This window comes from Anser cygnoides, chromosome 8, assembly GCF_040182565.1.
Source record: "Anser cygnoides isolate HZ-2024a breed goose chromosome 8, Taihu_goose_T2T_genome, whole genome shotgun sequence".
Classification (NCBI taxonomy): Eukaryota; Metazoa; Chordata; class Aves; order Anseriformes; family Anatidae; genus Anser; species Anser cygnoides.
In genome coordinates, this window is record NC_089880.1 from 2,319,881 (window position 1) to 2,331,437 (window position 11,557).

At 38.4% G+C, this 11,557-nt stretch overlaps 1 protein-coding gene across 1 annotated transcript; it reads right to left on the bottom strand.

Moving 5' to 3' along the window:
• Positions 1-11: 11 nt before the first annotated feature.
• Positions 12-11,517, bottom strand: GCLM (glutamate-cysteine ligase modifier subunit). Its single transcript, XM_048067050.2, has 7 exons — positions 11,225-11,517; positions 8,541-8,606; positions 6,729-6,813; positions 5,941-5,997; positions 5,178-5,380; positions 3,897-4,011; positions 12-2,166 (listed from the first exon to the last, which is right to left on the bottom strand). The coding sequence occupies exons 1-7, from the start codon at positions 11,342-11,344 to the stop codon at positions 1,997-1,999; spliced, it is 816 nt and encodes a 271-aa protein (XP_047923007.1). The 5' UTR covers positions 11,345-11,517; the 3' UTR covers positions 12-1,996.
• Between the last annotated feature and the right edge of the window lie 40 nt (positions 11,518-11,557).

Genomic DNA, 11,557 nt, shown 5'->3' on the forward strand with positions numbered 1-11,557 from the left:
TATACATAGCATAAATTAAAAGCCTACAATTTTTAATTCATTTTTTCCAATTTCCCATGAAAGGAAATCCCACCGCTCCCACCTTGACACACAAATAATGAGAACGTGATAAACTGTTATGCTCTTAGCGCCACTACAAAAATAATATTGTGTCTTAAAAGGTACTTTTCTACAGCAAAATACCTGTTAACAGCTTATAGTCAGGAAGAAAATAATTATTTCATTAGGACAACCTGTACATTGTTTTTAGCACAATTCTAATTTTATGGAATTTCAATGTATAAAACTGAACACACATGCAAGTCTAATACCGTACAGAATGTCAACAGTCAAAGAAATTACAGAGTGGTTAATCAGCAGCAGCACTCATCTCAGAGCTAGTACAGAAGTTTAAAATGCAACTCCTTTTCAAAATCTGATACACACTAACCCGACATAAAAAAGAACACATTTTGATTAGGAGAAAAAAATAAACATTTTATTGGTACATTACTAGTTCTAGTTCTCTCCCTCTTATTTATCAAAACAATCGAAGTAATCCATAAGAATTTCCTGGAGTTTGCCACATACAGATAAGATGATTAAGGACTCAAAGGTATCTTTATCAAAATTCATATTTTAACTTAGTGGAATGGTTTATAGTAAACTAATATTTCTAGACAGTGCCTAAAAGCATTTAAATTCTACTAGCTGCCTGCACAACAGAATTTAAAAGAAGTTGGTGAAAATTTATTTCCTTACAGTCTGAAGCTCAAAATATGTACAAATAAGTTACCAAGTAATAGTATAAAGCCCTATTCCTACCTGAAATCAAAAGGAAAAGGAGTATTTGATTTTAGACACTTAGAGCCCGTGCTGAAATACAGGTTGAGCTTTTGCAATATCGTCTGATTAAAATGCTAAGCAAATTAAAAGGCGTTTTCAATAGAAAGACTATTTTTAAACCAGAAGCCTTGCCTTAGCTGCAGCAATCTCCCCAAGATACCAAAGCCAGTGCATTAAACTACTGCCAAAAAGAAATATACCTAAGTTTAAGCTAACCCTTGTTAGCATCATTTCTGAATGGCACTCAAGCAAGGAAGTTTCCTAGGCAACCCCAAAATAATAATCCATTTTACATGATCATGAAGCAAACATGTTCTCACTCGACTGATTCCAATTGCATGGTTTCCAAGTATCAAAAAACCAAACAAACGGAAAACACCAAACAGTTGAGGACAAGCCAGGTACAATTTGAATTCTGATTAACAGATTTCTCATCATTTGTTTCCAGTTCTTATTTTAAACACTCATACAATAAAACATTTTCTATTTCAAACTGTAAAGATGTCATCACTTGTGCAAACACTAAAACAATATCGAGGCACAAAGAAGCCAGCAGGAATTCAAGTAATAGAAAGTAATTTGGAAGATGCGTCTTTTCTAAATCAGAGGTTTCTTACACAGTATTAAAAATAAACCAATTTTCCCATCCACACAAATTAATTAGCTGATTTACCTGTACATACACATGAAGTAACGAGATAGTTTATTTTTTCAGGACATTTTTCATGAAATATGACAATTTTCTATAAAAACTAGTCCTTGAATGCTTTAAATCTAGGTACCTACCATAACAGTAACTATTATTTAATAGAAATTAAATTTAAAAAATATATGTTTCTCTATACTACCTAATGGTAGCTAAAATATGATAACTCTTACAGTGAACTGGTCATACAAAGAAATATTTTAAACTGTTTCTTATAGATCATTTCAATTAAAAACAATAAACCCCAAATATTTCATATTTTTAATGAACTGGTTAATAGGTTAAGAAAGAAAAATAGTGTTAGAACACTGCAGACACTCCTGCTAACATCACACTGAATAATTACAACTTTTGGTCTTTGTTATAAATGCTGTAAAAATCTCTCTAGGAAAAAACAATGTTCCCCCATCCCCAAGAAATTAAAACAGTAGGCCATTTCGAAGAAGAAAAAAGGATGAGAGTGTTTTAAGAGGCATTTCTTTTAGCTTGCATGATATAGCCTTTGGACTTGATAATTCCTCTGCTTTTAACAATGACTGAATATCGGAGAATCCATAAAGGAATCCATTCGTGTGCTTTGACGTTCTGGATGCTTTCCTGAAGAACTTCTTGGAAACTTGCTTCACAAAGTAATTCTGAAGTTAAAAAGGGATATTCATGCTTTAAACAATGTCATGTAAACAGCTGCAAAAAGCAACACTTAATAAGAGAAGCTTTTGCCTACAGTCAAAGATCTTAAGCAGTGCTAGATACTCCACAGATCCACTCTTCCAGAACGCATGCAGGGTAAAAGCTGTTGAACATTACAGAAGAAATCTTCATGACAAGTTTTTTTGTTGTTGTTGTTTTTTCAACACTATTTCCCACAGAACTAATAAACTGAAACTTCTACAATAACAAATGGAGTTGATCAGCAGAGCTATTAGCAGGAAAAAGGCAAAAATTAAAATTGAGAAGCTAGCCAGACAAACGAGAAGAGAGCAAAGTATAAGTCTGAAATCAGCAAAGCACTGAGTTACTTCCGCAGTCACAGGAAGCTCAACATTTATAGCATCTCCCATAACTGGGCTTGTAATAAGCAAAAGCCAAGAAAGCATTAAGAAAAATAGGCTTAAATGCCACAAAGCAGAAAAGGAAGACAAATACAATTTCTCCTAGTTTCCTCTGGAAAGTCAGTCAAGGCAACAATTTCTTTGTAGAGGAGTGCTCCCAAAAGATAGTCTCAATGCTCTTCAGCTGACCAAGACAGAAAAATAACGCTTAGCAAACAATGCATATGGGAATGACTCCTTGCTTTGTTTTCAATCTAACTCCTCTTCTTCATTTCATGACTCTTGATAGGCAATATTTATTAAATTGCAGGCTCTGTTTTGGACATAGAATTTGCCACATATAATGACAATTCATCTTATAGGCTGCTACATGTTCAAGCACTGATGCCATTCATTAGCTATGACAATGATTATGTAAAACATGGTACTTAATAAACAGCATTTCATACGTTTTTTTCTTTGGGGGGGGGGGGTGTTAAAAAAGGAGAAGGAAAGAAAAGTATGGTCATCATGAATAGCTGGTCATAAGGAAGAGTATAGAAATAAACTAAGTATTGTTTAAGACTTCTGGCTTACATTTCCAGCAAGACATTTAAGGCATCATTACAGTGAAGATGATGAGTTTTGAGAGAAACAAATGCAATATCCCAGAATATTCTAGTGAGCAGATAACTCGGAGTTCAAGAGTCTGTAGAAAGTCTAACAGTCCTTCAATCATTTCATAGATGAATCAGTGCACTAAACAACTACAGAATTTACACCAACTCTCTTTGTAATAACAAGTCGTCACTACTTTGAGAGACTCCTGCTTGAAGTTTATAATTTAATGTCTACCATTACCCAAAAAAATCAACTGACCATTAACATTTTTATGCAAGTTTTTTGACAGAAAAATTCCAGGCAAGTGAACTTTCACTTGTCATTTACTCTTCTTCACCAATACAACTGTCATTTTGTTCTATGATTTATAGAAATAATCTATTTTTGAAAAATACATAGCAGAAATCTCTCAGTTCTTTATTCTTCTATTGACTTCATTTTCTCTGATTAAAACTATTTCAAAAGACTATACCAGGCTGGGAGACTGCCTCCCAACCCCTTCCATTCCTGGAAGGGAAAGCAAGAACTTAATAGAAATATTTTATGAAGGTGAAACTTCTAAAAGTTCAGGACTCAAATGTAATGAAATTTAGAGTTCAGAGAAAGATTATTCCTGATTCTGTACTGAATAAATGCATTTAGAAGTCTTCTGTTATCGTGAAGTGTCTGAGCACTTCAGAAGTGTTCTGTTAACTTGTCCTGACAAGCCTTACCTTTTGGGTCATTGTGAGTTAGCAGCTGTATGTCAAACTGCTTTGCAAATGCTGTGAGATCAGGTGGCATCACACAACAAGAAGCTAGGTTCACCTGATTACTACTTGGTTTCACCTGAAAGTAACAGAATGCTTTTATAAGAAAAAACATTATTTTAGTTGTTTGCCCCATGCCCTCTATTACAACAGAAATACCGCTTTTAACAATTGCCTTTGACCATTGTTCTGAGGTCTGGACAAGGATAACTAATTCTGCATGTTGCTGAACAGGCAACTCCTACACGTGCAATTTCCTGCCGCATAGGGTCCAAAACAAGAATAAGATCTAACTTCAGGTACTGTCACTGTGAGGCATGTACTAACCCATTTTGGCTTCATGCCTGCTGTGCTCCCTAAACAGCTGTGGGTTTCCACCCTCTCTTTGTAGTAAAAGCATTATAGGGGTATTAGTTTGAAAAAGATCGCAAATAAAAATCCAGTTCTGTTAAGGATATGTAATTTGCCATCTTCCATGTATTCAAGTCAGTGCCTAGAACTGCTCAAGTTAAAAGGGACTCTCTTCTGTTGAGCGTCTGTTCGTCACAAACTACCTTCACGATCACCATGCAGGTGGCCATGAATTCGCTCAACTGGCCTCCTCTCAACACATGCAATGCAGTGAAGAGTACACAAGACTCTCAGGAGGACCTCTTATACAGATGCAGTACTTTTCACAAAAGAAATGTCATAAAATGAGCATCCAAAGAACTGATAAGGAAACAGTAAATCCACAAGCTTACATGAGCATAGCCAGATACTAGTACAGACCTCCATTGCTCAAATGTGACAAGGCAATTAGTCACACTGGACAACAAGATATTGTGCTGCTTGATTCAGAGTCTCCTTTCCATTTAAGCTCAGCATTTTAGCAGCATTTTTCTTACGGGGAAATCCTTACTTTCATAACACAGCTTGAAGTGAAAACAGGTATGTGCTCAAAGACTCATTGGAATAAATCCAAAGGTTTAAGGGTACTTTTTATATTCCTTTTTAAGTATAAGAGCATTCAAAACTAAAACCTTCACTTCTTCAAAGAACCACTACTGAACAGCCCCATCGTTTCCAGTCTTTGCAGGCCTGTTTGCAAAAACACTGACCAACATCTTGATGGTACTGAAAATAACTGGGGCCATTTTTTTCTATTTTTTAATTTTTAATAAAACCATTTACAACAGTGTGACAGCCAACTAAACAGTAGTTAATCTGTTCTAGAAATGCTACAAATAGGAAGTTTGTTCTCACCTGTGCCCACACATACAGCTGCTCTAACAATGTTTTATCAAGGTCAGAGGTACCTATGGCAACAATCTTTTTGTTTTGAACTAGAGTTTCAAGTTCTTGCCAATAAGGTTGCAAATACTCCAAGGAGAGGCTAGTTCCATCTTCAATAGGAGGTGGGGCAATAATGACTGAATCTAACTGAGCAACTCCAAGGGCTGAACATGCTGAAGAAACAGAAAAAAAGATTCTTTTTTTTTTTGTGAAATAAGAACATAAGCAGCATGACATCTTAAATTCAGAAAACAAACAAAAAAACATCTGCTTTGCTCTGCTAGTTTCCAATTCACCATTTGAGAATTCCAAATGTATCACTAGCCAAGGATAGTAACGCAAATTTTTTAGCCAAGAATCAAACATAGAGATGAAGGACGTGTGAAATATCACAGTTAACAGTGAAATTCATACTGTTTTTAGCTGCCCCTTTTAAAAACTTATTGTATCACTGTTACAAGAAAACCACGTGCTACTTGCTGTTTAAGAAGTTCTGTGCAAAAGAGTAAGAACTTGCTCCTTCTTGGAGCAAGGAATCAGACGAGTGTTTGGATCCAAGACTACAGAGATCCACGTTTAATAAGCTTACTGACTGAAATAGCATGCAAGTTATACTTTACCACTTCTGTCTCTAGAGAGAAACAATGTATACTTGTGACACACATTGAATACTCCTCTTAGATGGAAAATATCCTAATTTTATTTCTAAATACCAAAGGGAGTTCACACTTACCCATGTCAACTGCATCTCTGACTGATGAAGAGTTTGATCCAACGATGAAAAGTTTTGCTATTTTCAAAGAAACTGAAATCAATATCTAAACAAACCAGCTATTATTAAATATATGGTGTATCTAGCAAAAGTAAAGAGCTATTTATGAATTCTTGGGTAAAGGGTTTTAAGAATATACACCAAAACTGAAAAAAACTTCTGAAAGGTGACTGCCCAATAATGACTGCTCTCTTAAATTTGGTGGCTGTTGCACAGTCTCAGAATAAAAAAACATATGGTCTAATAAGCTGTAAAGTTAGGACTTAAGCGTCAAGACACTAACCACAACCTGGATAAAAAAACAAACATAGTAGTACAAACAGACCTCTTCACAACTTACTGAGACTCAAAATGTACTAGTGTTAGTTTGGACTGCCTCCTTCAAGTTCATCATATTCAACCTGGAAAAATTATGCAAATAAATCTGCTTCCAATGCTACTTCTTAATTACTTAATTCTTAGTAATTTGCTTCAGAAAAGTCAACAAAGATTCACAAAATACATTTAAAATGTCTTGAGGGGATGCAAGTTAAACTAGAAAAATTTAAGTTGCTTGAAAATTGAGATGCTTTAAAACCTGAAACACATTCAGGTCTTTCTCAGCCAACTGATTCAAATACGACAGTGTGTACTGATGCCATTTGACTTTGCAATAACAAAACCGGAGGGAAAAAAAATATATGAACATCCTATTGTAAACAGCATATGAAACCTCTTGGTGCAACCAGATTTTTAAATTGCCTTCTTACCTGATACTTTCAACTCATCCCTTTCATCAGGATTCATTTTTTCTACAGCTTGAGCTACAGTACATTCCAGAACCTCCGGTATTTCCTTTAGTAAGCACATGAGACAACTCATCAATAGGTGACAATAAGTTTCTGAGGAATATTTTTAATTAAAGCTAACAAACAAAAAACCCACCTTACAGCACAATTAGAAACAAAAGTAGTATAAAAATGCAATCACACAGGAAGAAAGCAACCCATTGCTTCTTGACCTCTGTGAGAACAACAGAGGAAAATAAAGCTATATGACAATTATGGACATATTATGCTCCTAACATAAAAAATATGACTGTCTGGGGAGAATTATTGGAATAACCTTTTGCAGTATTCTGCTTTTCTGATGTAAAAAGATCACCATGCCAATTCAAACTACCTCGCTAAAAAAAAAAAAAAGCCTCAGGACTGGCTGAAAAAAGCATTATCCAAATTAGTATTTTGTGGTGTTGGGTGGGAACAACTTTGCATAACAGTATTTTGTACTTTCAGGGAAATCTAGCATGAAAGTGCTGTAAAAAACTTTTATACAATAATTTTGAAATTAAGAAATTTTCAGAGATTTCATCCTTTGTGCTCGCTTAAGACCAGACCGTGTATCAGCTGGTACAAGGTAACTTTAAGGCTTTATCTCCATGAGATTTTGTATGATAACAACAAAAGCACGCACACCCCACCCCTATAACTAAGATCTCTGGTAGTTTTTCCTGCCCTACAAAAAAGTCCTCAAGTGAATCACGGAGTTATTCCATATAGTCAACATTCTAAACAGAAGTTAACACTTTTTGAATTACTGGAAGCTGATATGATTCATAAAAGAATTCATATATATGCAGTTAACATGTTTTGAGAGAAAACCCAGCTTACACTAAACAATTAACTTTAAATGGATCACTATATCCTACTGATACAAACATTTATATTTATGTTCACTTCTTGAGCAATCATTAGATCTTCCACAAATCATTCAGCAGGAACTGCCTCACCACACTCCAGCGTGGAATGTAGCAAAGTACATTTTCATGTGTCATCATTACACAAGAACTGGTAACAAAAAAAAAAAAAAACAAAAAAACAACAACAACAAACTGTCTGGAAAGTTTTGTGTTGTTTTTAAAAGAAATGTGCTAATATTTCACAGAGCAAATACGTTTACTGGGAACTTCTTACTGCTTTGCTCAATTTCAGAAGCAACAGTGAAAAAGGAACAGACATGCACCAGAAACTTCGTGTTCATGTCAGCTGGCAATGACAGTGGTTTTAAGCATTATGTCAAAGTCTTCAGTTCTTAAAGGGAAGATTGCCACTTCTGCATCTTTGGGAATATTTCTGAGACATCCAAGACTACACTTCAGAGTTCCCTGCCAAACTGGACAATCTTCATCTATCTAGTTTATCATCTCCATGGTTTAGATAGCATGCTTGTAAAAACTCAGGGGAGAACTATCATACTTCTAAGGTATATGATTTTTTTTGGTGTGTGATCGATCATCTGATCATCTCAACAATTAACTTTAAATCTTACCAACCAGGACTTTTTTTTTTTTTTCCAACTAAGAATCATCTTATCTCTCATCAACAGAATTCTTTACTTTGGTATTTCTTAACCTCTTGAGAAGTATTAAATGTTAAAAAAACCAGATTTGAGAAATACTATTTTAAGGTATCTGGAGCTGCAGACAATTTTATAGAAATTTAATAGATTCGTTCATATTTTAAAAGGTGTAACCATACACATATTTCTGTTTTCACATGTAACATGCATAATACCTCTCCTACCTGATTCAGATCTTGTCCTATCTTTGAGCTCCATTCAGTCAGTGTTTTCTGAATGCAGTCCCGCACCTAAAAAAATATTTTTTTTCTTATTGAAGTGTAGTTATGTTTTAGTTGCAAAGAAATACAATGATTCATAGGCATAGAGGACAGACAGACAGCCCGTGAACTCATGACACCATTCCTCTAACCACAGAAGATTCTTCCTTCATAGCTTCCATCTGAAACTTGTTCAAACTAGTTTACTTAAGAAAATTCCTCTCCTCTTTCACAGCATGTTAGCAGTAATACAAGTACTGTACTTCATTTATTTTCCAATGCCATCTTAAAAGAAAGGACCAACTGTTAAGAACTAGAGTTTTTTGTTGTTTTTTTTTTGATTGTTTTTGAAACATAAAGATTCGTAAGTTGCAAAGTAGTCAGATAACAGCATACATGCTGTAACATCCTTGGAAAAGAGACTTTACAGTCAATCACTAATTACTCATTATATTCATCGTTTCTCTTCCTGAGATGCATCTGACCCTTCTCCTTTACCACCTACCTATTCCATTGTGCTGAATCTTTAGGGGGATCCTTCAGTTCCTACCCTGCACTTGCATTTTTCCTGATTTCACAGATGCAAAATAGACCTGACAAGGATTCTGTCCGTGTATCTTCTTGAACACAGCAAGGCATAACTATTAGGGCTCCATAAACTAATTAACTGACTGCACATTGCACCAATGCTTCAGCTGCTCCAACGCTCTGCCTGCCTGCTGATACCTCTCAGGAAAGGTCAAAGGTCATCCTGCAGACTCAGGAAATGTACTAGAAAGTCTGGGATCTGCCATGGAAAGAAGTACTTCTTAAGTTCCCACTTCACATTTTAACAATGTACTTTCTATCTACATGGATACCTACTTTTTGTACCGTTAAATAGCAATTTCTTGTGACGCTGAACATTAATTCAGAGAGCCAATAATAACGTGCACAAACTGACTGAAGGCAATGCCCCACCACCAAACAAAAAACTGGATATCACGAAGTTTAAGACATAACACTGTGAGAACACTCTGTGAACACAAATGCGGTACATTCTGTCCTTGTCACTTAAAACACTAGGAAAAAAATAACTGACTCGAAAGGCAAGAAAGAACTGGCTTGCCCCCCCAAACAGATACCCATGATGCTGGCAGTCTTTAACATTATGTTATGTCAAAATATGTTATCTTTTCCTTTCTGAGGAAAAGTTAAAAGGTGATAAAGATGTATCATTTACTACTGCTTTGCAACACTCACACCTTGTATTTCTACTGCAGTTAGTATGAACAAACCTCTGCCTCCAAAGCACACCACCATCACCTCTTGACACACGTGGAAAGCACAGCATATGACTCCAAATACAGTTACATCCCTAAACTCCTAGCCCTAGGGTTCATATTTTGAAAAATGTTGGCTTACATTCTTACACTAAGAACTATAGACACTAACTACACTGAATAGAAGTGATAAAAGCTGATTTATTTCTGATAAATAATGCTAATTATTTGCTTTTGGAGTACCAGCAACTCTGGGAAGTTGGCAGCCTTATGTTTAAATGCAGATTTCTCTGTAAACAAATGGAGAGAAATACCTTAACTGATTAGTTACGCACATTGGCCATTCTTTATGTAATAGCTTTCCAAAAGTTACTGGACAGGCACATTGTAATAGGCAGCCTTATTTTGCTACAAAATCTAATCCTCTTTCACATAGATCACAGAATGCTGTAATAAGTAACTAGGACAAATTAAAAAGCTATTACCACATGACAAAAGTATGATGAATTCTCCCACCTTATTACATCATCCTCTCAGACAGTCACCTTTCTTACCGCTTGCTCTCAATTAACATGCCCTCAACCAGCTCCTGACACACGACCTGTGTCACTACCAGGCTTTAACCAGCTGCAATGAAAGCTCTTGTGTCTGGTCAGCGACCATTCCCTAAGCACTGTGCTGTGACCAGACAACAAACACAGTGGTTTCGAAGCCTGTGGCCGCAGGATCTCCAACCATTTACACAGAATTATTGCAAAGGTTGACACATACTGTTTAAGATATGGTTTTCAAGTATTAATTAAAACGATCTTTCAGGTTTTTTTTGAAACAAAGGACCACTATAGTCTTTAGAGAAGACAGCAATGACCGAATTTCCCCAAGATGTGTCACCACCAGCGAATTATTAAGACTAATTCCAAGTTATAAAGGAGAATTTCGGTTTCATCCTTTGCAGTGGCGGTTTCTAACTACTGACACATCTATCGCCACAGAAGCATCAGGAATCCCGCTGCCATTACAGAGAGCCCTTTCTCCTGTCAGCTTTCGATCCTTTACCCCCCGAGGCCACCAGCGCGGCGCGGCTGGGCTCCGCCAGGAGGCGACCCCACCACAGCCGGGCCTTTCCGACGGGCGGCCAGCGCCCCGGGGGCAGCTCCGGCCTGCGGCGGGACGGGCTCCCCGCGGCAACCCGAGCCGGGCCCAGCACCGCTCGGCTCCGCTCCCCAGCGGGCCCGGCGGCGCTGCGGGGCGCCAGCAGGCAGCCAGTAGCCCCGGCACCGGCTGAGGGTTCCCGGGCGTTCCCTCAGGCCCCGCCGCAGCCCCCCCCGGGCCTTCCCCCAGCACCTCCCGCGGGAAAGCCCCGGGGCCGGCAGCCGCCGCGCTCACCTCCTCGCTGGGGGTGGCCGGGCACTTCTTGCGGCCGCAGCCCCAGTTGAGCAGGTTGCCGGTCTGCAGGTTGAGGGTGGCCGCACGCTCCAGCAGGGTGCGGGCGCTGTCCGTCCCCATGGCGAAGCCCCGCGGTACCTGCCGGGGCGGGCAGCGCAGCGCCGTGACTCAGCACCCGGGGCGGGCGGCGGGGACGCTCCGCAGCCGGACCCGGTCACACGGCGAGGACAATGGGCGGCGGGGCGGGCCCAGCCCGGCGAGCGGCGGGCGGACCGGGCACGGCTCGCCCCGCCGCCGCCACCCCGCGCGCCTGCGCGCCGCCCGGCCCCGGCC

Coding starts and splice junctions, on each gene's coding strand:
- GCLM (XM_048067050.2), bottom strand. CDS start 11,344: ATGGGGACGGACAGCGCCCGCACCCTGCTGGAGCGTGCGGCCACCCTC. Junction 6,814..8,540: donor TAGGACAAGATCTGAATCAG/GTAGGAGAGGTA, acceptor TGCTTACTAAAG/GAAATACCGGAGGTTCTGGA. Junction 2,167..3,896: donor AACTCACAATGACCCAAAAG/GTAAGGCTTGTC, acceptor TTTTAACTTCAG/AATTACTTTGTGAAGCAAGT.